The following is a 26,731-nucleotide window of genomic DNA, read 5'->3' as shown; positions in this document are numbered from 1 at the left end:
AAATGGGTCCCCGACCCACTGTTTGGGAACCAGTGTCCTAGCTACAGTAGTTCAGCTGGCCTGACTGTCAGCCTGGGAGGGGAGCTAGCACAGCCAGCAGGGCTGGATCCAGAGCCTGGGCTGATGAACCTGTCAGGCTATTTTGTTGTCCAGCAAGTTGGTTTCTTTCACTTCATTTAACCCGGGCTTTGCTGGGAATAGAGTCATATCTTCCCTACAGCGCCAAGTGTGCTGTTCTGTAGTCCATGCTCTTTGTGTTTTACGTCACAGTTTGCCCACCATTTGGTTCAGTGCGGTATGATAGAAGATGTGTACTGCTGCTGCCAAGCCATTAAAAAGAGATGGTGCATGCACATTCTCTACAGCAGTGGTTCTCACACTTTTTCATGTCCAGGACCCCCAAATTGACATGTCTTTGGCAGTGGACTGGACCCCCATATAAAAAGATTCACGTGTCCCTTGATCCCTTGTCCCTGGCTGGAACAATGTGTCAAAAAAAGAAAAGGAAAGGCAGTTCTAAAAGCTCACAACGCTGTATGTTGTAAGTTAAAGTGGATTGATGCTGTATTAGCACATTTTGTTGGGGACCCCCTGGAACCTTCTCAAGGACCCCTGGGTGTCCCCGGACCCCACTTTGAGAACCTCATCAACAATGGAAAAAGAATAGGCCTAAAGTTTGTACACAACTCCATTCCACATTGATTACTCTTGCCATGGAGACTTGAGTTCAATAATATCTTTTGGTTTTTGTCGCATTCCTAACACAAAAAATGTATTGTAGTAAACTTACTTACCCTAACAGTTTCCCCATTCAGTGCCATGCATTTGGGTCCCCAATTCGGGGCCATGCATTTGGGTCCCCATCCAGAATCAGTGGGGGTAAATTTACTAAATCACATTTTTGTCTTAGGAATGCAACACATACTAAAAAATAGTATTGAACTCAAGTCTCTATGGCATGAATAATCTATAGAAAAAAAGTCATTTAGGGAGTGAACTACTCCTTTAACGTTTCTATCATAAGATCTTGATCAGGATGACAAAAAAAGAAAATTCCTGATGAAGATCCTGTTTTCGCTGGTAAGCCATCAAGCCACAGCTTGCACTGGCAGGTTGACATACAGTTACAGATAACATGCTGGTTTCTGCACTTCACTCATCAGGAGTCAGCGCCACAGCTGCTCTGTAGACCCGTGGAACAAACCAACTGGGACACACTTAACCACCGCACAACCTGCAGATACAGAATGTGCCTTCCTGTGCATTTGAAATACCCTAGAAATGTTGGGTTGAATAATTTTCACATGATTTGTATGACTTTATGCTTTCCATCTTTTGAAGATGTTGGCAGAAATATGCAGTTACTGTATGTGATAGATTATTCTTGGTATGGAACAGGAATAGAATGTAACTTTTAGGTTTAGAGGAGTTGAATCAGTCGCTAGGTTATGAGGGGATGTGTGGGTGGGTACCTCTAGGGATACGCAAGTGTCAATTAGTGTGAGATAAAGCTACTGAAAAAAGATTGTTTCCATATTTACCATGTGAGTCGTCACTGACAGGGTTGCAATGAAAAGTCACCTGCAGAAAGCTTTGTATCATTGCTTACCAAATTTGGACCCTGACTTTTGTTGGGACACAGTGTGGTCTAACATTAGGCTATCTTCTAGAAATCCAGACCATCAACAAATTCATTTAAATTTTGTTCATCGGACTTATTTAACTCCCCGCAGACTATGTGCTATGAGGATTTTGAATAATCCCAACTGCACTCTCTGCGCCTCAAATAGTATTGGTACCTTCCTTCACATGGTTTGGGAATGCCCAAATGTGTCGTCATTCTGGAATATGGTTGCCTCAAAACTTTCAACTATTTTTAGTATTAATATCATATCTTCTCCTTCTTTATTTTTATTAAATGACGTCTCACAGTTGCAACTAAACAATATACGCAAGCGCATCTTCTTTGCTGGATTAACGGCGGCGAAGAAGATGGTAGCTACGCGGTGGAAACCTCCTCATACGTTAACGTTTCGCCAGTGGGCCTTAACCTTTCTAGATATAGTATATTTAGAGCAGTCGATAGCAAGGTTACACGGAGCAAAAGAAGAAAACATTAATATGTGGTCGGACATTGCAGATAAGCTTAAGGCTATGATTCAAGAAATCACTATATAGTGGTAACAGCCTAGCACAGGCATGCACTATTGTACATTCCGTGTTGGTCCGGGGAAAGGGGGTGGGTGGGTTTTCTTTTCCTTTTCTTGTTTTGCTATTGTTTGTGTTTGTCTGTTAATTGCATTTTTCTTTTGATTAATGTTTTACTTTTTCTTGTTCTATTCATATGTATGTCTCTAATTTTATGTTATGGAAAATAAAAATAATTGATAACAAAAAAAAAAAAAAGCTTTGTATCATTGCTCAGTGTGAATGAAGTAAGCCACACGTTATTTTTACACTTCACGCATACAGTTTATTTATACTGTGGTGAAATCACAAGGATGAAGTCGAACAGGGTGTCTAGTGTGTGTTTAGACCTGATGAACAAGAATTTGAGGCCAGGGAAAGCTGCAAAATAAGCCACTTCCATCGCCCTTCACAGTATTAGCCCAGTGTTCTAGAAGTGACTTCCCAATTAACGAAGGTAACAGTTATTCTACACCGAAAATAGCTATTATAGCTATATTTATTGAATAGTTTCTCAAAACAGTAGCTAACTGTAGTACATTAAAGCTACTTCAGGGGGAAAAACATAAATTTAGAACTTTTTCTTGTATGCCTTGCTACTGATGAAGGCCAGGATTATTCGGTTAGCTGGTTGCTCATTTATTGAAAATGAATATGCTCATTGGCTGCTTAATAATATGCTCATTGATTTCCGACATCAGGAGGTCTACTAGAGTGAGATTAATTCATGTAAAATGAAATGCGTACAGTAGCTCAGTAAGGATGATGAAAATCTAAAAACTAGAAAACAGCTTGTAGATCGGAAATGTGTAAAATGAAGTGATTCCAACCATGAAAAGACAACACTTATGCCATATTACAGTATATAGCTATATAGACCTCGCTAAAAACCCCAGGACAAAAATCCACTCGTCCTAGATAATTTGCCCTCCTGGCCCCCAAACTGTGGAATATACTCCCTGTCGCACTTAGAACTACAGACTCACTCCCTAGCTTCTGCCGTGGACTGAAGACCCACCTCTTCAGACTCCACCTAAACCCATAGCACTACTGTAACACTCCCCTTCCCTCAATGACCATTCATGAAGCTAGATAGCATTTTTAGGTTTTAGAAACATTTTTTACTGATTAGGTGTGTGGTCTAGATTGCTATTTTCTAGATTGCTATTCCTATATGCCTTTTATATTGTTGTAGATGTACTGATATATTATCTTGCTTATCAAGTCGCTTTGGATTAAAAGCGTCTGCTAAATTGTAAATTGTATTTATTTATAATAGTTTATCAAAATTCCAGACGATATATCCAGTCTCATCATCACGACTATATAATATCCATATTGCCCAGCCCATCACTTTATTACACGTCCAGTTCACCTTTATCAAACCATGGCATCTGAATACCCTGCTGTATTGAATGCAGAACATGGCATTGCAAACACCCATGTCCCTGATGACCATGAACTTGAAGTTCAATGAACTCTGTCTCGCTGACTGATTAAGGCCACTGAAGTGAGACAATTGGTGTCACTGATATTGCAGTGGATGTGGAAGGAAGAGAGCGAGTCAATGTCAGGTCAGGTGAAGTCAGCCGTGACTGGCATTTTAACAGCTTTAAGCCTACCATCACTAGTTTGTGGTAACAAAACGAAACTAAAAAACTTCTTTCATGGAAAAAGCTGATGTTGGTCAATAAATACTGTAGTTACAAATACTCCTTTTCATTTATTCCACCGTTTAGAGTATAACCACTCGGTTAGTTCAGAATACAGATGGTGTCGTTGAATACAAAATAAAAATAAACGTAGCCAGATGATTAGGGATCTCCACCGATATGTCTGGCAAAATCTAAATTCACTGAATGGGCTGAGAAAACCATGTGCTAAAAACCTTTACAATTAATATTGTAATCAGGATGATTGTTAATCATTATTGGTCATGAATCATTATATTTTTAGTGTAAAAAGGGGAGGTGTGCAATACTCTGGTAATAAACTTTAGTGTCCCCTATGCAATGGTGAGGAGATGATCTGTCCAAGTAAGGCGTTTTAATTAATCGCCAACATTCACGATCATGTTATTGTGAAATAATAACTATCCACAATTTTCCCCGGGGGTTTACTGGAGACTATCAGGACCAAACTTCCGGGTTTAACAGCAGACATACAAGCTCACGTCGCGTCGCAGATGCAACCCGTTGTGAGCTTGTAAATCGGCGGCGGAAGATCGGTGCAAACGTCTGCGCAATGCACTATGGGGCGTAGGAAAATCGTGGATATAATAAATAAATACAAAATATATATTTGTTTAGAGGTAGGGTAAGTGGTATGTTTTTGGTTAAAACAAACACATCATACTTTGAAAAGGGAAAGGCTGCGCTGATGCATTAAAAGCCGATCTCGTGAACTTGGAAAAAGTCTTACTGTTGAGACTTAAAGAAACCCACGCCTTCCATTTCAGCTGCAATAGCTCCTGGCACTTTGAGTTTTCGCAAATTGAGTTGAATTGTGTTTCTTGTGAAATATTTATAGCCTTTCCTCATGCTCCAAATTACGACAATCTATTTTTATTGTGCATTTACTCCCTGCCTTTGATGCAGGAAGCGTTAATAACTTTATGCGTGGGTTCTATGCTCCCTGGTGGACCAGAGTGTACAGTAGTTAAATTTAGCTCACTTGGTTCTGTTAAAAAGTGGGTCATATTCTCTCTCTCTACTGTACAGTGTCTTTCTCTATCTTTCTCATTTTCATGTTCTTTTGTTGCTTATTTCTGTCCCCTGTTCTCTTCCTCACCAAATTTGATCTAAAAAATGTTCTGTAAATTTTTTTGTCTCTTTCTGCCTCTCAATTGTTCTGTCTCTCTTTCCGTCCTTCTTATACGTTAAGTTGAGTCGGTGTGCATCAGATTATCATTTATACCTAAATAGCGCCATTTTCATGATAAAACCATTGAAACAATGAAGACACTTACTAAAATTCTGTTATAGTCTATAACAGACCAGCACTGAAATCCCTTTATGTTTTTATTTGGACACTTACGGTTCCATTTGGTTCCATTTGTACAATCAGAGTTAAGTATTAATCAGCTAGCAAAGAGCAACTCAACGTGCTAGAAAAAGCAAGAATTTCTTGTTTTTCAATCATTAAATGGTTCTCCAATTTACACTTTTTTCTAAAAATATGCATCAAATACAATCAAAATAAACTAAAAATAAAACAAAATCGAAACATTGTGTGCAGAAGAAACTATTAAAACACCTCAGTAAAAGCAACGACAAACAAATACAGTGCTGCTGTGACTTTCAAAAGCTGCTTATGCAGACTCATGTACTGTAGCTTGACATCAGCAATGATCCACATTTCTCTGTGTCAGTAGACAAGCTGCCCTTTCGATCGTATCCGCCTCTAATGAGGAAGAGGACCCCCGGTGGTGCCAAACGGACTCTCTCTGGATTATTTTTGAGCGGTGGTCACACCGTCTCCATAGCGTGGCCGTGTGTGTAGGTATGTTTGTTTGTTAGTTTGTTTGTATGTATGTGGGTGGGTCTGTATGTAGCCTCAAGCCTGTGTAGTACCTTTTCTGACCACACATGTTAAGGGAGGGGCGCTGTTGTCCAGGCCACACACACACACACACACACACACACACACACACACACACACACACACACACACACACACACACGGGGGGGGGGGGGGGGGAGAACCACCGCTCAGTTCACACGGGTGTGATTTTCAATATTGCAGTGACCGTGGGGAACCATGGCTCATGGAGTTGTTATGACAGGAAGTTGACCTGCTCTGGTCTTGTCAAGGAACGCCCTGTCAGCTGGGGTGACCTGTGTGCCTCCTGTGAATCTCACCCACCAAGGCCCAGGCATTGTAATGCACCAACTGCAGAAAAAAAACAGTGCTACTATACATGTAACAATGACTCATCAGTCATCAGTTGCTGCATCACAATGTCATATTACAGTACTAATTCTAACGGAGCATGTCGTTCACAGTGTTCACCACAGGAACCCTGGTGTCCCTTTTCTTTTTCATATTTTATTTCTTTTTTAAAGATTGTTTTGGGGCTTTTATGCCTTTATTGATAGAACAGTAGACTGACAGGAAATTAGGAGAGAGATGGGGAGTGACACTCAGCAAAGGTTGTCGAGATTGGGACTCTGGCACGCTCAGGCATCAGAGCCTTTGTGGTATGCGCCTGGACCATTAGGCCAGCGGGCGCCCCAAGTGTCCCTTTTCTGGGGGCGAACGTTCAGCGAAAATAGCCAATCTACAAGCTCACATTTGTGACATGTTATTTTCGGCGAAGAGTTTTGTTGTAGAGGGGGGAAAAAAGGGGGTAGGTGTTACTTACAAATGCCCCTACTGTATGTATTAAAAGCAGGAGGGAAACGTGTCATAACCGTGTCGTGAACTTAAGTAAAAAAACAGTCAGGCACTGAGGAAGACGCATCAGCGTCGAAACGTCAGTCACTTTTTATATTATACTAGCACCTGAATAAAGGGCTTAAACTGTCTGAGCTGCTCCAGTGTGTCTCTCCTCTGCATACATCTGTCCCTGCTCCTGTGATGCACAAGACTAGCCGTGTAGGCTGAGGCACGCTGTAGAAGAACCCCTTTGTTCTTGTAGTATGTGAATATTTTGAATGCCAACTTGCACAAAGTGTACTATAAGTATAAAGATTAGTACTGTATAATATACTATAGTACATACTGTATAGTATTGTTACAGTACAGAGTGGAGAGACATAAAGTGCATTTGGGTAAGAAAGTTGTCCTAAACACAAACACCTGACTCGCGTAGTTTTGCTGTTTTGCTGACAAAGCTTTGCAGTCTCATTCATCTGAAAGCTGATATAACGATATTGTGAACACAGTGTCACAGATAATATGGATAGCTATAACGTGGGTGGCAGATAAAGTTACGACGTATCCTAGTTGCAACTCACTCTGCATCGTAGAGAGAATCACCCACAGGACAGGAAATTCACTTGTTTGTTTTTGGACTGGAGACAAATGAGCTAATTTAAACACTTAGACAAGTCTTAATGGCATTTTGCTCCATTTATTAAACTTAGCTTGGGAAAAGTGGCCTTGTTTAATCTCATGTACTTTCTCACTGTAAGCAAAATAGGATGAAATATATGTTAATTAATTCCCCTCTGTCTTGAGGCAGACTCCAGTGAGGCACTAGGCCTCAACTGTAGAGGTGCTGCCCTGTGCAATTTGCAACGTGAAACGGCAACAATGGAACTAATGATGCTTACTAGGGTTGCTCTTGGAGAGCAGCAGCAGTGATAGCTTCTTTGTGATTTGCAGTTAAAAAAATCAAACCTCGGTTCGAAGTGGAGCGGTGAATCTGAGCAGCTATACCCTGTGTGTGTGTGTGTGTGTGTGTGTGTGCTGCCTGCCTGCCTGCCTGCCTGCCTGCCTGCCTGCCTGCCTGCCTGCCTGCCTGCCTGCCTGCCTGCACAACAGCGCCCCACAACAGCGCCCCTCCTTCATCTCTGACATTAATTTGTCATACAGAAGACTTGAAAATATCGGATCATGTCTTTCATTCTGCTTCCCAACTAGCTTTTAGGATTAAAATGTTAACTTGGGTAGTCACTTCCTTTACTAAAAAAATGTGTGTGTTTGAGGAGTTCTTTAGATAGGGATTAGGGATACAGTAATAGACATCAAAGAATACAAAATACTCCAAGGCGGCACTCGCTTTGGGAACATTTTATTGCTGTTATGGAAAAATGTATTGAATTGGAACATAAGCATTCCAACCTGTTTTTATTAAGTTAGTTGGAAGAGTTTGAATGTTTCCATGCAGCTGCCGATGAATGATGATCCCAGAATAGGGACAATAATGTGGTTAATGTGGTCATGGGTAAAATGGTGCATAAATAAGATATTTTTGAGGGGGTCTTTTCTGCCTTTATTTCGATACAGTGGAGAGTGACAGGAAACGGGGAGCGAGATGGGGATTGACACGCAGCAAAGGTCTGCCAGGCTTTGGAATCGAACCGGGGGGACTTGCTGTCAGGCATATAGGCCTATAGCCATTAGAGCCTATATGGTACATGCCTTAACGACTCTCCCATCTGTGCATGAATTTTGAACGAGTGTAATGTATCTGTTTAATGTCTAATATGAAATTAAAAGGGAAAATATACATATTATATTGTAAAAATACATTTTAAACGCCTTTATTGTGATGGGATGGGCATTAGACACCGAGGCATTTGGCCATAAGCCTTCGTCAAGCGTTTACACTGTAGGATAAATAATCCAGGTAGAGGCAGCAAACACTGGTACGATGAAGGACATGATTGTCATATTGTTCATCGCTGAGAATAATTTCAGAGAGTAGAGCGTCATCCATATGCTGTGCTCTTGATGCAAGATTCTAAGACTTTATTCTGAAGCATGTTTGTCACACACTCATATTTGAGTGAAATTAATACTTTAGGGAGTAGGGAGGGACAACGTATTCCTCCTCAAACAAAATATGTTATATTATTATTTCTCTCACTCCAGCTCTCTCCATGTCTTTAAAAAATGTTCCAATTAGCACTAATGAGAAGAAATAACAAGGATCTGACTGTGTGTTATCATGTCTCTTGTTGCTGGTAGGTACTGGAAGAGTGCACTCCGGAGGGTCCTCAGGCCAGGCAGCTGAGTAGACACTCTTCCACATACATACTGATTTGGAATGGGTAGATGGAATGGAATGGGTAGATGGAATGGAATGGGTAGATGGAATGGGTCGATTTCATCTTGCATATAAATGTGCATAATTTTCCCTATTAGGCGATAATGAGCGGTGCAAACGGTACTGATTGTTTGTTGTGCCTAATTTATGTAGGGGTTGGAGGAGGGGTCTTCACCGAAGATGCAAACATGTAGGTGCCTCGAGCTGAGAGCGCTTCTGAGGAGGTCCAAAGCCAAACAGGGGCTCTGTATTCAGGAGTGGTAATATAGCCTCTAACCTTTTGAAAAATGTAAATATAAACAATATTATATTAATTATTTTTAAATGCATGGTGTAGAACCTTTAAAATAGCAGTTAGAGTGGTTTGTTTCTTAACATGAATATGCTCAGTGTTGCATTGGTGATTAAATGTTCGGGGGTACGCTCATCTAGTGACGGCACGTGACGCGCACGTGACATGCCGCGCACGTTCCCACGCATGCGCATACATGTTCCTGCGACCCGTGACTGCATAAGAAAAGTAAACGTCTTTTATTCTAGTGTTTTCTAAATATTCCGAAGGAATGCTTTCAAACAGAAGCTGCAAAAGGTGGTAGGATGTAGGCTATATAAAGAGATACACCACAAGTAAGACTCCCTAATTGGGAGATAAGTGCCCGTCAGGTCAATGTATACTCCGCTTTGCGTGATTTTAGGGCAAAATCTGTAGGAGCAGTGTCAAAAAATGTGTTTTAAAAAATTGGCCTGATGGTGGCGCTAAATGGGACAGATCCATGTTGGTGACAGGACTCTAGACATACTGTGTGCCGCTTTGTGTGATTTTAGGGCAAAATCTGTAGGAGCAGTGTCCAAAAATGTGTTTTGCAAGAATCGGCCTGATGGTGGCGCTAGAAGAGGGTCATGTGAGAAATGAGGGGTAGAGGTTGTGGTTTGGCAGCCAAGGAGTGTGTGTGCAAAGTTTGGCATGGATAGGGGCAACGGTGGCAGCGATATGAGTAGGGGAGTGTGGGACGTGTGACGTGACTGACAGACAGACAGGCTGACAGCCGGAACTGGCTCTGTTGAATTGAATTGTAGTCCTTGGATAAGTCCCGGAAAAGACGCACTGTGATTGGCCAGTAGTCACTTGACTGGCAGCAGTCCCTTGGTTTTTCCAGGATGTCCGGACTACAACTGTTGCACGTCGCTCCAATGAACTGCAGAGGCGAATGAGGCATCTAGCTTTTTATATTTGTGGCCCAGGGTACTTGGCTCACGAAGTGAGTGGAACTCATTCTCGCGTGCCCGAGGTGAGAGGTCTGACACAGGTCAAAAAAAGATACGGGACGGCGTCTATCTGTGTGACTGGACCATTACAACACTGGTCATGCTACAGTATATTGGTGACATCAGTCCAGCATTCCATTGAGGCCTTCTCCCAGCTGTTTGGCGACCTGATGGCATCTTTAGATAGATGCCCAAACCACATCAACTGGCTCCTTACTACGTGAAGGAGCGGGAGAGTGTTTTTTGGAGGTCTTTCAGTCAAAAAAGCAATTGGGTTAAGGCAGCGGAAGCTTGTGATTGGCTGCACAGATGTGACGAAAGTTGGGGGGACGGATCTACACCTAACCCTAGTTAACCCTAACCCTTAGTAAAACTAACACTGGCTGGTGAATGCTAACCTGGTGAAATTCTAACCTGCCGACGCTGGTGAATGCTAACCTGGTGAATGTTAAACTGGTCGGACCAACGGTGCTTAACCCAGTTGCTTTTTTGATTCACTCGGACTGAAAGACCTGCAAAAATCACTCTCCCGTGAAGGAGCAGTGGCATTACTTATACCCCTATGGGAGATGCCAGTCACCCTCCTGATTTCATCTGCTTGAAATGGTTCTACTTCATAAAATTGGAAAAATATTCACACGTTGTATTTATTTTGTATTTTCAGAATACATTTATGTGAAAAGTATTCAGTGATTTACTTCGTTAGCCTACTTATAGAGTGCATAAGACTTACCAAAGACAGAGAGATTAGTTACAGACATACTGACACACAGACACAGACAGACCCTCTTTTAGATGGCTCGCCTCTCACGAGCCACGCTTTAACACATCGGGTGCCCAGAATTATTCGACGTTTAATTTGCTGGTGCCCATGGCAACCCGCCATTTTACCTACCTTCGAAGTACTGGCGAGAAAAGTAATCCGAGTAAATGTAATCCAAGTATGTCCTGTTTATTTCGCGAAAATCTTTTCTTTCAGTCAGGACCGTTTTTATCAATTCTAAGCCACAGTGTTTGTGTTACGGCCGGTAGAAGAGGCTGCCGTTAAAGAAAAAAGAAAAAAGGAAGAGAATCCGGAGAAAACAGCATTTTTGTGCAGCCGCTAAACAGGAAGTCAACAAGACAGACAGCACGTCCGGGTGACGTAATTTCGCGCTGCATGTTGGGAAATGGAGTTTGTTTCATCACCGCGGTAGCCAAGTGCAGTAGCTACAGTACAGTATAGTTTACTGTACAACGCGTCGAACGCGTCGTGGGCACACGTAAACATCAAAGAGATTGGCGCGTGGGCACCACGTGGGCACTCGATGTGTTAAATACCAACTACTGTAAATAAATTTAAAAAGAGGGGACAGATTTCCATGTAAACCTCCAAAGCTGCTGTTATTGCATATCAAAAGAGCAGCTGCTGAGTAGATGTCTGCTGAGGTGTCATTTTGCTGTTGCCCGTCCATGTTCACTGCCAGTGCCAGAGCTCCTCTTCAAAACCCCCAAAGGGCCACAGTTGGCACTGTGGACAGAGACAAACACACCCATGTGTCCTCTCCACTGTCGACAGAGCCGGGGAACAAACACACCCATGTGTCCTCTCCGTTCTGGTTCTTGCCTCCTTGTGAATCATGATTAGTGTCACCTTTTGGATAAATATCCTGGAAGCTCATGGTGGAACAGGGGGCTGCTATGTTTGCACTACACTGTTGTGTGACACAAGTTTAAAGCACTAGTGCCCATAAGTGTTCACTCAGATTAATACAATTTAATTTGTTGTTTTATTTTTTATTTTTTATAGAAAGGAAAAAATGTAAAGTTAAGGCCCAAAACAATTAACCGTTTTAGTGCCAGCCCCTAGAGGGCGCCAAAGAATGCCAGGGTTTGTCCCATAGGCGAGCGTATTAGCATCCGGGGACTCACGTTGCAGTGACGCGCGTGCTCACGTTCGTGCACGTCATGGAAAGGTCCCGGATGAAAATGGCTACAGAATAGCTATTAGCATTTTGTCATTTAAAAGATCATTTTTAGGCGATTTCGCCGTAAATAAACCTCGCGCCCCATCCCTAAAAACACAATCCAGAGATATGGGCCTCCAAAGATGTGGTTTTTCATTGGATTCGGCGGCGATTCGCGGCAACGTTCGCGGCTAACGGCCGGCCCGGGGGGCGGCCGGATTTCGAACACTGGATTGAAAATTTAGGCCCAGGCTTCAGAAGGCCTCGGATCATTTTATTCATTTCATTAAAAAAGCCGAACATGTTCGGGATAGGCACACTGGACGTCGTTCCGGAAGCGGCGCTGAACATTCAGTGAACATTGGGGGGCTCAAAAATGTATTTTAAACCATTTTTAATGGAATATATCGTCGGACCATGTAAAATGGCTAGCTGGCTAGCGTAGGACGAGCCAGGACCACCCACGACTCTACAAGCAGCTCAGGGTAAGTCAATTAATAAAAAAAAAATTGTATTGGATTGAAATAAAGCCGAACTTGTTCGGGATAGGCACTGTATGAGTTAATACCACTCAAGAATGTCAACCACACAGCACATTTTATAGTTTCTTATTGTACCGATAAAATGATCAAAATGTTTTGAACATTAAGAGCTAATCTTGATTATTAAAAAAATAAATTAAGACTACACCCTCCAAAAAATAAGCACAACCAAAAGTGACAGCAAATGAATGGTCCACCTTTGAATTATACAATTGGGGGCTTATAGCGGGAAGACGTCTTTGACTGCTTTAGTCTCGTAGTCTATTACAACAAAATGTCACTTTTTGTGATGTATTTATCTCATACGCATCCTTTACTTGCCCTGAGTGAGGGGTGGTACAAGTGCAGAGCTGTGAACTGTTGTTGTGGATACTAGTGTCCACTGGCTGAGGAGACACTTGTTTATCCAGGCACAAAGGAACCAAAACGGAGTGAAAAACAGTAACAGTACATTTTTAGTTTGTATAACATACCTTTATGATGAATAATAAATAGATAAAATACTTGATGAATTGAAGGAAATTGAGGCCAAGTAAACCTCAGCAAAACTATATTTAAAAGAATCTGGTTATAAACTCCAAACAATGCTCACAGTGTAACTCAAAGCCTCTCGTGTCGGCTTGCAGTGTTTACCTTTCCAAAATATTACAATAGAAGAGGAACACAACATAAAACAAGACTCATACACGAATGAGTGGTGTGTTCTTGGTTTGTGCATTTGCATGTACATAACACAAAGTGTTGTTTTGAAAGTAGCGATATATGACTTCACTGGACAGAAGACACTTGGCATCACACTGAGTGTTGTTTTGGAGTTTATTACCCGATGTTTGACATGGTTTTGCTGCTGTTAATCTTGGCCTCAATATACTTCAATTCATCAAACATTTCCTTCGTTTTTGGATACATCATTCACCGTAAAGGAATGTTATTGCGACCGTAAGGGAGCAGTTTACTATGAAAACCTCCACCGGCCGTCCGTCCGTCACACGTCACACGTCACACCTTTGCCCTGCTCATATCTCCGCATCAGTATGACATCACACCACATGTGTACACAAACCTTTGTGTACGTTGCTGTGGCAACAGTCTGTTGTTGCTGGTCTGTTAGTGTACGTTAGCAACCACCTTAGCAACCATGGTTTTACCCTAGCAACCAACTGTTTACCCTAGCAACCAACTGTTTACCATAGCAACCATGTTTTTTTACCCTAGCAACCAACTGTTTACCATAGCAACCAGATACGCAGAGCAGGGATCTCCATATATGGGCATAAACAGGTGACATCACACTGATGTCAGATACTCAGAGCAGGGATTTCTCCATAATATATGGGCATAAAAGGGATTCTGTTAGGGATCTCCATATATGGGCATAAAAGGGATTCTGTTAGGGATCTCCATATATGGGCATACAAGGGATTCTGTTAGGGATCTCCATATATGGGCATAAAAGGGATTCTGTTAGGGATCTCCATATATGGGCATAAAAGGGATTCTGTTAGGGATCTCCATATATGGGCATAAAAGGGATTCTGTTAGCTGTTAGTGATCTCCATATATGGGCATAAAAGGGATGCTGTTAGGGATCTCCATATATGGGCATAAAAGGGATTCTGTTAGGGATCTCCATATATGGGCATGAAAGGGATTCTGTTAGGGATCTCCATATATGGGCATAAAAGGGATTGTATCCCAGATGATGCCCTGTTAGGAGATCCACACTAACAGAATCCATATATGGTCCTACGGACAGCTGCTATAAGCCAACCCTGGCGATAAGGTCTGAGTCGAAGAAATGCTTCTTTCCTGGCAAGAATTGCCCCTTTATACTGTAGGGCTCGTTTGTGTATTGTATGACATCACGCCACATCATCGGCTGAGGACTGTGTGATGTCATCATATCTCCATATATGGAGACATAAGTTGCTCATGCCCAAATATGGGCTGGTGAGGTCAGACTTAGTGTGATGCGTAGGTTATCTCCATATATGGAGATTCAACTTCAATGAGTAACCATGGCAAACTGTCAACTGCCCGTATGTCTTGATAATTGGTAAAACAAACTTTTGGCCTATTTGTGGAGATAAGCGACCAACTTATCTCCCGATTAGGGAGTCTTACTGGTAGTAATGTTTGGGGTGAACTACTCCTTTAATAAATAAGGCTATGGATGTGTGATGAATAAATTGTTGTCTGGCATTTGTTGCTATCCAACCTCGGTTATGGCTGCATTAGATACGCCTGCATTTGGATACTTAAACTTAGGCAATCTACGAATAATGCCAGGAGAGGAGATAATCTCCCTCACTCGATCTACTAATCTATTGATTGATCACTGCAATTCCCTTCTGTCACTGCATAATGCAGAAACGTCTTGGTGCATACAGTACAGGCCCCAACTTATCCTCTCTCCTTTGCACCTGACAAAACCTGCTCAAGAGTAGATTATCCCACTGTAATCTTGCTGGGACAAAGGAAATTGAGATGAAAACGAATAAACCCCAATATAATATTGTATGCAGATCACGTACTCGCATAATGGCCCCTGTAAACTGGGCTGTTATCTACCAAACGCTGGGGGATGGCGGTGCCTGCGTGTTCGGAACCATATAATCAACCCAGACGGAATTATGCGAGACTCTGACCCAAGCCATAAATCTGTCTCCCACCCAAGATGGTGGATGGCGCTGCAGTATACATCCATGTGTAACGTTCATTCAGTTTCTCTCCCTTTCACTTCCTCTGCATTTATGCCGTCTCATTGAGGTAAGGAGGCAATAAAAGGAGATGGGAGGAGGGAGGGAGACTTTCTTCCTCATCTGACTTGTTCCTCTTGCAATGCACGTACGCACGGCGCATGTCAGGAAGGAGGGGAAGGATGAATGTAACGATGCTATTTATAGCAACTGTTGCTGGAAAAAAAAAAAAGCATTCCTATCTCCTAGCCCCCAGCAAACCCCACGTTGTCCCCCCTTCCCCTTCCATTCATCCATCCAGCAGGGGAGAGGACTGCACCCGTCTTAACCCCTGTCGGTCTGCCCTTGCCCCATCGTCTTCTTTAATCACAATCCCTCCGTCTCCCTTCATAACCTCTCGGTGCATTGTGTTGTCTTATTAGTGGATGTATAATTCATTTCTCATCTCCTCCTCCAGAGTGGCTGCACACCAGTCATGCGTTGAGTTAGGGTGATGCCAGGAGGAGGAGTGGGAGAGTGAGAGGGAGCAATGCTTCGTGCCGTGCATCTCAAGTTGCCTTTGGTTGAAACATGGCCGTATACTCATGCGTTTCCTCTATAATTCTATAACTCTCACAGAGGCCCTTGTGTAATTTAAACGAGGCACATTCTTCTGTGAAGATGCTAGTTTTTACTGTGAGAGTTAAAAATGGATTGCACTTTGCAGGAAGTTGTTCATTTGAATTGTTTATGGATAGATGGTTCAGGGGAACCGGTTTGTTTTGGAGAGATGGGTTTTGTTTTCACATTTCAAGGAGTGACTCTGCTTGACATTCTTGGGGGAAGCTTCTGCTATACCCGAGTTTCATCCGTTAATTCTCACCTTGGGGCTGGTGCAAGTAGGCCCCCAAATGACTGGCAAAACACTAAGATTATAATGATAACATAATAAAAAAAAAAGAACTTCAAGTACTACACTTGAACTTCAAATACTACGTTGGTTCCATTTATCTAAAACGGAACGCAATCGATTAACTGATCATAAAAAGAAATGCTCTGAAAATGCACGTGGGGTGAACCACCCATCTGACCACTTACTGTAACATGGCAGTCGATAGGCTGCCTTGTTATGTGCTTATGTGCAGATACGGTTCTGCCCTGCTCAGTTTTTGTTCAATGAGTTTAGAGATTTCTGCCAGAATACATTGAGAAGAAACAAATCAATGCTAGAGATTAGGACAAGATTACCCCCCACTGCCACCCGATAGCAGCCTTCATACTGTCTCTCTGTTATCTGGAACAGTTTTGAAGTTGTTGTTTACAAACCATTTTGAATTATGTCATGTCAGGCTTGCGGTCAGTAATTGCCCAGTGACAGTGGCCTGTAACGAGCCCTCGAGTTGGCTGTGCTCCAAGGCTGTGCAGCCCGCCAGCGCGGCAAGGCATTTGGGGGCTGATTTATGGAACCGTCATCTTTGCCATTGCCACATTTGCCAGAATCCTCACGGAAATTAATGCAACCAGACATCCTCACTTTTATGCAGCTGAGACGTTTATTAAATCAGATAGTTTACTCAGCTCATCGTCCAGCCCAAAAATAGCCTTTGGTCATTATGAAATGAAGTTCAATTTGTGTGTGTGTGTGTGTGTGTGTGTGTGTGTGTGTGTGTGTGTGTGTGTGTGTGTGTGTGTGTGTGTGTGTGTGTGTGTGTGTGTGTGTGTGTGTGTGTGTGTGTGTGTGTGTGTGTGTGTGTGTGTGTGTGTGTGTGTGTGTGTGTGTGTGTGTGTGTGTGTGTTAGGGATGGGATGATACAAGATATTATCGTTTATCGTGATAAAAAACAGATTTAATTTATCGTGGAAAATGTTCCGCCCCAGGATAATGGATCACCTTCTCACTTTCAGCCTATTACAGTAGCTGGCAAAAATATTGCAGCCTTTCAAAAACCTTACTTTGACCCCTACACCGCAGTGCACCATCAACCCGTAGTGATAATCCAACTCAGAGTGTACAAATGGAACCAAATAGACCCTTACCGTTCCATTCGGGGTCCATTTATACACTCTGAGTTAGGAGCAGCGGCAGGCCCTTCAGTAAAAGGGCATTGCCTCCACATAAAAAGAGCTGATGGTTTGATGATGGAACGATGTTTCTTTCACTTTCACCCTGCTAACATCCTGTTCTCTCCTCATATCACGTCGGAACTACAGTACACCAGGACTAAAAATAGGTGCCTGTAATTCATCAAAAGAATAAGTGTAACAACCTTGGTTGTCAGTATTGTAAAGCATATCGTCGTTGCAGGGTGGAAATGTCCAAAACCTTTTGTTTTTATCATTTAAAAGAATTAACTAAACTAGTGAAAACAGCCGATCTACAAGCACACGAGGCGTTGTGGACCCCTTGTAGATCGTCTGTTTTCACTACTTTTGTGCGATGGCCTTGTCTGATGAAGCAGGGCTTTACTTTGCGTAAAAACGTACAAATTTGAAACTTGGAGATACAAGGTTTCTGCCCGACAGTGACGATATCAAAGTGTTGTGAACTGACTTCCAAAGTGATGGAACATTGTACGGTATGATGCAAACCTGACGTGTGATTCTTTTCTCCTGGATCTTGGCTCAATACAGATGGTGTCTGCTTGCTGCAACATCACAACTGAGCCTCTTTATCGGTTTGATTCCCTTGACTGAAGCTGTTAAGCATTAATTAAATTTGATGCATTTAGATGATAGACACAGTACCATGCAGAGCCTCTTCAGCAGCAGAATCCTGAGCTGTTTACAGCAGTAGATGACATTTCTAAGCTTTGTTTAGAGACAAAGGCAATGTGGCAAAGAAATTCAGATAAGCGAGTTTTACAGACATGTTTACAGCTGCAAGATTTATATTTTCAAATTTTAGAATAACATCTGAAATAGAATAACTTCTGGGTTGAGGATTTATGCATTGATTGGTGGTGAAACATAGACACTACTCTAACACCATCTAATATCATCTGGCGCCATCTAGTGAAATATCTGCAGTGTAACATCCTTGGAATAGCTTCTGGATATGTGATGACAGAGATCATCCTCATCATCATCACACATTCATAATTTGATTAATCATGACTTGATATTGAAATTGACTGATATGTTAATAATATATCTACTAAAAATGTTTGACCTTATCCCTCTCTTGTCTTGCCTCAAACCCTCGCTCTTTCTTTCCTCTTTTGCTCATCTCTACTTCTCTCACTCTCCTTTAACCCATTTTATCTGCTATTTAAGTCTTTGAATATATCTTTTTAAAGGCATAACATTTGTAACCCAAATATTTGCTTCTGGGTGGTCCCTGGAACTAGCATATTTTGAGATAGGTGTCCACGGCCAAAATCATGTAATTTTGGGGGTCCTCGACATGAAAAGGTTTGAGAACCACTGATTTGGAAGAAGGATTTAGAAAACATTTATAGAATCGGGTCAAAAAAATATAGACTTGCACACATTTTTCAAAAATAGGAGATCTACAAGCTCGCAGCGCGGCACTCGGTGCCGCGCTGTGAGCTTGTATATCTGCTATTTTTTAATAGTTAAAGCATAAAATAATGGTTAAATTGTAGGGGTGTAACGATACATTTTAATAGCGATTCGATACATATCACGATACATGGTTGACGATACGATACATGGACGATATTGGTTCATTCATGGTGATACGATACAATTCGATTTAATGATTTTAAATCGATATAGTAACTATTTAGCAAAGACATTAAATCTGTGTGAAAGGTGTGGATAGTGCAGGTTTCTAAGGGAAACTTGTATTATTATGGATATAAATAAGTAAACACAGTGATTATCTCCCAAATACATGGACATTGTATATTGACAAACCTGCACCTTGACATGAACCCAGAGATTACACACATTTATCAATAGACCAGTGTAGCTATATGGAAAGGAAAAGTAATTAAACCCCTCCTTTGAATTTTTTCTTCTTAAAAATGCTAAATACAATGCACAAGTAGGTAGTATCGATACAATCGATTCTTTGCACTGCCGATTCGATACGATACAAAATAAAACGATACGATTCGATTTTAGCTGTTTTCATTTCGATCTACTTTTTTTTTTAAGTTAAAAACGATATTTCGATACAGTTACTATATCGTTACATCCCTATTAAATTGGTTCAAATCTAAAGCAACACAGATTTGCGTTCAGGTCTACAGTATTTAACACCTATGGTTCTCCCTCCTTGTCTCCTTCTCTCCTTCCCTCACACCTCCTCCTCGTCTCGCCCAGCTGTTCACTGCAACCTGAGCCAGAATGGGATCGACCACCAGATGTGCCCCGAAGACATGACATCGCAGCTGGAGGAAGAGGAGGAGTCGGTGGACCAAGGGGCTGTGTTGCTGTTGGAAGACGACGACAGCCCCCCGTACCGGGACATCAGCCCCCCGGGGTACTACCAGCGACGCTCCCCGCCGCGACGCTCCCCGCCGCACCGCTCCGTCTCCGAGTCTGAGCTCACACGGGTACGAAAAACTAAAAAAAATAACCCTGAGATGTGTTAACACAACGGCCGCCAAGGTTTCTAACATTTCTAGCTGTTGCTGGTGCCGCCGCTCACTTACGCTTTATTTTGAAGAGCCTCGGAAGCTTCGTGCGTGTGTACGTGAGTGTCCACTGACGATTTAGGAAGAAGATCTGTTTGTTTACAAATGCTCGCGAAACTAAAATCCAAACCGGGGCCGGTATAGTGTCGCCGTGAAAACAAGCAGATCTCCGCTTCCCTGGCGTTCTTTGCACCTTATTCAGAGATAAAGCCGTTTTTATGTTTCAGCATAGAATAGAAGTCAATGCAGCATAGACGCTCCATTTTGCTTCTGTGTTTGTCACGTTATGACGTATGCACCAGGGTCTTTCACAGGGCACGCGGCAGCATGCATGCAGCATGCACGTAACAATGTTAACCAACCATTGTGAGAGAGCGAGCGAGAACAAGGAAGCAGATAAAAAGGCGTTTCTGTGAAAGAAATAAACAGGAATCCCAAGTGGGTTTTTCGATGACGTAATTTCTTATGTTCCGGTTCTGCTTTGATTCCCATTTTTAGTGACCAGCCCCATCTGGTGGCTAATTTGTGAAAGATTTCACAAAAAAATTAAATATGTCAAACCCATTATTGGCGCTGTGGGCCAACAAAGCAGTGAATGAGTTTGGGCAAGTTTTAAAAATTATAATTATTTTATTCAAAAACATTGCAAAAATAGCTGACCTACAAAAAGGATTCAGTGGTTAAGAGTCCAGGTCAAGCGTAATTGTTAATTGAATAGATAAATGCCAACTTGTGTGTTCTCCCTTTCTACTTGCATGTGTCTTTCAGGGGGACACGATGCCGTGTTCGTAGGTGCAGGTTTTGGATGTTACTAGCAGAAATTTGCCGAATGTTTATCACTGATGATCTGCTAAAAGTTATAGTTAATTCACTGTTTTAGTTATACTGGCTCTGTAATTCGGTGTGTTTCATTTTGCCTATACAATCTATTTTACTAGATAATTGTTGTTCATAACCCATTCCTGTCCAGTGGGGCATTGTGTCATCACAGTATGTAGGCTTTACGGGGGTGGCCGTAGATGCATGGGTAGAGAGTCCATCTGAGAATCGGAAAGTCACAGATTTGACCCTTGGCTCACTCAGTCTACATCGCATGCCAAAGTGTCAGTGAACAAGACACTTGCACTCATCTGATCCATCTGAGCAGCCATCTTCTGGGTGAAGCTTGGTAAATCAGTAGTTCTTTAAGTGGGGTCATCATGTTTTCTTGAGCAGGTTCTGAGAGTGTAGAAATGGAACCAGATACAGTGTAATAAATCTTACACTCTCAGGGCTGTATTTTGATTGTCTTAAAGGAGCGAGAAACCCCGCCTCTAATTTGTTTTATGGGATTTCAGAACATGAAAAGAAATCTGAAATGTAGGCGTGGTTATCTGCCGTTGTGGGGGGAGGGGGCGGAGTATTGCGTCTTCTTCTATCAGAGAGAGACAGACCGAAGCTGTCAGCTGTGGGCGGTTGATGCTTTTCCATTTCGGAAACATTTTTTAAAACCAGTCATTGGAGGTGTAAAAAATATAAAGATTCGGCAACTCCAGGTTATATAACTAATTTAAATGTGCAGGTATTTTACAAACAAGCTGTCTGAGCCTTTATCCATGGACAAACTTTCTCCAGCTATGGACCATGGAACCAGTGAAGAATGGACGCTAGGCTATCGCTATAGCTATTTGCTGTGTAGTGTGTGTGTGTGTGTGTGTGTGTTTGTATGTGTGTGTGTCGTGACAGTGCGCGCACACACGCGACGTCCACACACGAAAACTAGCAGATCTACAAGCTCAACGCGTCGTGAAAGGGACGCGTTGTGAGCTTGTATATCTGCTATGTAGCTATGTAGCCTAGCTAACAGCCGTAGCATAGCAGCTTCTCATGTAGACACGTTGGTGTCGGCTCTACGGCTAATAGCTAGGCTACATACATAGCCTATATACAAGCTCACAACGTGTCGCTTTCGCGACGCGTTGTGAGCTTGTAGATCTGCTATTTTTCGTGTGGACGTTGTGTGTGTGCGTGCACTGTCACGACACGCACGCACGCACACACAGGCTACACTACACAGAAAATAACACAGGCACCACACAGTGTAACTGTCTGTTGACGGAGCCTGCTCTTCGTTCTCTCTGGCTGTCTTGCTGAAACGAGCATACCGTGAAACCACGCCCCCCTTGATACGACTCAGTAAAACAAACGTTAATAGAGCATCGCAGTTGAAGCCCCACCCCGTCCTCTCTCTGGTGTCGGAAGCGTTTTCCGCATTCATTTCTTCCATAGACATTTCATAAAGTATTTATTTAAACGTTTTTAAGCCTTGGACAAAGCCACCTCGGCTGGAGAGGGATCGTGTCAATATTCACATTTTTTTTAATGCAAATATTAATTAGAAAGCTGAAAAAAAGGGCAGGGTACAAGACTGTGTACATCATTATTTTTAAAATTGCGGAAACTACACTCCCAGAATTCATAGCGAATGTTGTTGTTGTTTCCTGAAATAAAGCCCTTAAATCACGCTCAGTTTACTTATCCAGGCCAGCATACGGCCTGAAATGTAATGATTGTCATCTCTGTGGACGCTCTTATCGTCATCCTTAACATAGTGGATCATATTTGTAAAAGAAAGACGATCGCTCGCGTTGTTCTGCTGACGTGCAATAATCCGCCGGGAAGACAGGGGGCAGTAGCTACTTCCGCGGTAACCGCAAGATACATGAAAGAAGAAGACGCTAGACCAATCACAGACGTCGTTTTTACGTTTAGCAGTATGGGAAATGCAGTTCTTCTCCGTGCGATCTTGATTAAAACGTGTTTTTACTAAAACTAGAGTGATTGCATACATACTCGGGGGTTCTACAGGAGCATATAGAACCATTTTACAACCACCAGCCTAGTGGTAAGTGTACATTGAATTGCTACGACTTTGTGGCTGATAATGAAAAACGCTATGGTGAAAATGAATGGGTTGTTTACTTCCGACACCGCACTGCGATGCTCTATATTAATTAGATATGCCTACGTCACGTTACACCACAGAACATTGATAGCTAATATTTAATGAGTGGCGCGAAAGATTTCTTTTGACCTAGAAACTGGAAGTACACAGAAATAGCTACAGAGACAGCAGAAAGCTCTGAATCCCCAAGCCTATGGGCAAATTGAACCATATCACTGCTCCCTATCACTGTGACTCATTGATATAATATATATTTATAGAAAAAGTGATTTTGTGTTTCATATCCCTTTAAGTACCAGCTCTTATGCCTTAACTTCAAGGCCTATCCATACTGTCTCTGTGTCTCTGACCACCAAACCTTTTGTCTGAGAGTTCTGACTTTCCGACGTGCAGCTTTACGAACTGTAATTCGGGGTAATGCTTTTCAGAAGATGTGAGTGACGTCATTTTGTAGTTGAACCGGACCTTTCCGACTAAATGTTTGGTGGTTTGAGACAGTATGGACAGGCCTTTAAGTTAATGCATAAGAGCTGGTACTGAAGACAATCAAAATAGAGCCCTCAGGCTAGTTCTAATTGAAACATTTGAGAACCATTGCTGTAAATGCAATTTCCACTCCAGAAAACACTCCCTTTCCTTTTCCCTTTATTTATCCAAATTGATGTGACTGAGATCAAGGGAGATTAGGTGTGGTTACAGCAGTATGACATGAGGGAGATTAGGTCTGGTTACAGCAGTATGACATGAGGGAGATTAGGTCTGGTTACAGGCACGCTGACAGGTGAAAATCGATGTGCATTTTTGGATCCACCCGACCCGGCGTAAACAAGGAAGTGAAGTGAACAAGGCCGTAATATGGAACGCTGTGGTTTCAGGCACTGCTTCAATTGTTCCTCTTCCTCATTGTTACTAATTATACATCAAAGGTTTCATCAAAAGCGATACAGACTGAGTAGCTTATTTCCTCTCCGAAAATAGACTGCGGTTGGGATGGTGGGGAGCGATGAGATGAGAGATCAGAATACAGAGACACACACACACACGCACGCGCGCACGCGTGGCTCTACCCCTCTTTCTCATCCAAGAAACCAGGAGTGACAGTGATAATTGGCTGTCAATCAAACTAACCAGGAGTGCGATCAGTCAAAGCGTGTCCTTTGTGTAAACCGTGGACGAGCCTTTGAAATGCCAGCCTGTGGAGCTGTGTTCAGTTATCTCTCAGTTACACACACACACACACACACACACACACACACACACACACACACACACACACACACACACACACACGCACACACACAGGCACACAGAGGGTGGAACAGCTCACCATGTGTGTACCTATTGTAACCTTACTGTAGATGGGTCCTAGGAGCTCAAACACTAAAGAAACCATTCTGTGGTGTAAATTTGTTATAACCTTGTGAAATGTGACATTCTGCATGATGAGTACTTTTGTACTTTAAGTACATTTTGATGCCAATACTTTTGTACTTTTACATTTTTTTTTTTTTTTTTTTACTTTGAAATTTTGAATTCTGGACTTCTACTTGTAACAGAGTATTTCTACATTGCATTATTGATAGAGTACTTTTTCCACCACTGGTGCTCTTTGTTTATTAGTATTTTGTTTACTAGTAACAACAACACCACATGTTTAGGGCAGTGGTGCTGACAGATTCTGCTGTTAGCAGAGTCTGTCAGCACAACTGCCCTTTTTCCTTTTCATCTGTCTCATTACCTTTTCATCTGCTCTCTGTTCTGTGTTGCATTGCATTATGGGTGGGGTTTGCCAGCCAGGGGAAGTTCAAAGGACTGCATGGATGAACATGGTGGTATGACACATTCCACTGTGTGTGTGTGTGTGTGTGTAAACTAGACCTGGCTAATATAGTCACCTACTTTGTATAGTTTGTTTTGTCACACTGGGTGGGGTTGGCCACATACACAGTATAAGTCTCAGTAATACTATAATCAGTGTCAACAATCAGTGCTATACATCCCATGTCTATAATTATAGACAAATATATAAATATTGTATTATAATTGCCATAGTTGTAATACATTATAAGAATGTTATAATGTGTTATATGCTTCAGAGAGTGATTATAAGTCACGACACGTGGTCATTGGGTGCTATATGTAACTACATTCCTGCTACATTCCTGAAGGTGTACAGTAGGCTGAAAAGTTTTGTTGGTCTTTCCGGAATTTATATATATATTTCTTGCGACCGTAGGTCGCAGTTTAGTATGAGAATGGTCACATCTCTCTGTCTCTGTGTAATGCTTGGTTTGACGCTCTGACATCACCGTGATGTCACGGAAACCACACTAACAGAATCCCTTTTATGCCCATATATGTAGATCCCTGATGTCATCAATATGACATATACTAACCAGTGTGGCTGGTTCTACAGACAGGGATATCCATATATGGGCATAAAAGGGACTTTATGTATGATGTCAGACGTCATAGACGTCATAGGACTTTCCCCATGTCTGGGGTCTCACAGCACACAGGTGGTTCTACAGACTCCAACTTTTACACAAGGATAGCTCTGATTTTTGCTTATGTTCTTAGCTGCTTCCCCTTCCATTACTGTACTTGCACAATGTACAGTTGTATGAAACAACATTTCTTTTGTAGAACCGGGATTCTGTTAGGGATCTCCATATATGGGCATGAAAGGGATTCTGTTAGGGATCTCCATATATGGGCATAAAAGGGATTGTATCCCAGATGATGCCCTGTTAGGAGATCCACACTAACATAATCCATATATGGTCCTACCGACAGCTGCTATAAGCCAACCCTGGTGATAAGGTCTGAGTCGAAGAAATGCTTCTTTCCTGGCAAGAATTGCCCCTTTATACTGTAGGGCTCGTTTGTGTATTGTATGACATCACGCCACATCATCAGCTGAGGATAGTGTGATGTCATCATATCTCCATATATGGAGACATAAGTTGCTCATGCCCAAATATGGGCTGGTGAGGTCAGACTTAGTGTGATGCGTAGGTTATCTCCATATATGGAGATTCAACTTCAATGAGTAACCATGGCAAACTGTCAACTGCCCGTATGTCTTGATAATTGGTAAAACAAACTTTTGGCCTATTTGTGGAGATAAGCGACCAACGGTCGCTTATTGCGACCGTCAGGGAGCAGTTTACTATGAAAACCTCCACCGGCCGTCCGTCCGTCCGTCACACGTCACACGTCACACCTTTGCCCTGCTCATATCTCCGCATCAGTATGACATCACACCACATGTGTACACAAACCTTTGTGTACGTTGCTGTGGCAACAGTCTGTTTTTGCTGGTCTGTTAGTGTACGTTAGCAACCACCTTAGCAACCATGGTTTTACCCTAGCAACCAACTGTTTACCCTAGCAACCAACTGTTTACCATAGCAACCATGTTTTTTTACCCTAGCAACCAACTGTTTACCATAGCAACCAGATACGCAGAGCAGGGATCTCCATATATGGGCATAAACAGGTGACATCACACTGATGTCAGATACTCAGAGCAGGGATTTCTCCATAATATATGGGCATAAAAGGGATTCTGTTAGGGATCTCCATATATGGGCATAAAAGGGATTCTGTTAGGGATCTCCATATATGGGCATACAAGGGATTCTGTTAGGGATCTCCATATATGGGCATAAAAGGGATTATGTTAGGGATCTCCATATATGGGCATAAAAGGGATTCTGTTAGGGATCTCCATATATGGGCATAAAAGGGATTCTGTTAGGGATCTCCATATATGGGCATAAAATGGATTCTGTTAGCTGTTAGTGATCTCCATATATGGGCATAAAAGGGATGCTGTTAGGGATC

General features: G+C 42.3%; 1 protein-coding gene across 1 annotated transcript in view; it reads left to right on the top strand.

The window, feature by feature from the left end:
* The window catches only part of samd12 (sterile alpha motif domain containing 12), a gene marked incomplete at both ends in the record, with an annotated part of 176,203 nt that overhangs the window by 4,184 nt on the left and 145,288 nt on the right, over positions 1-26,731 (top strand). The window contains one exon of the mRNA XM_080734846.1: positions 19,625-19,857. Coding sequence (XP_080590972.1) covers positions 19,625-19,857 — 233 coding nt within the window. The remainder of the gene's footprint in view (positions 1-19,624; positions 19,858-26,731) is intronic.

Source organism: Nannobrachium achirus (assembly GCF_963921795.1).
Source record: "Nannobrachium achirus genome assembly, chromosome: 10".
Lineage (NCBI taxonomy): Eukaryota > Metazoa > Chordata > Actinopteri > Myctophiformes > Myctophidae > Nannobrachium > Nannobrachium achirus.
Note: the sequence above shows the minus strand (reverse complement) of the source record. Positions and strands in the feature narration are given on the sequence as shown.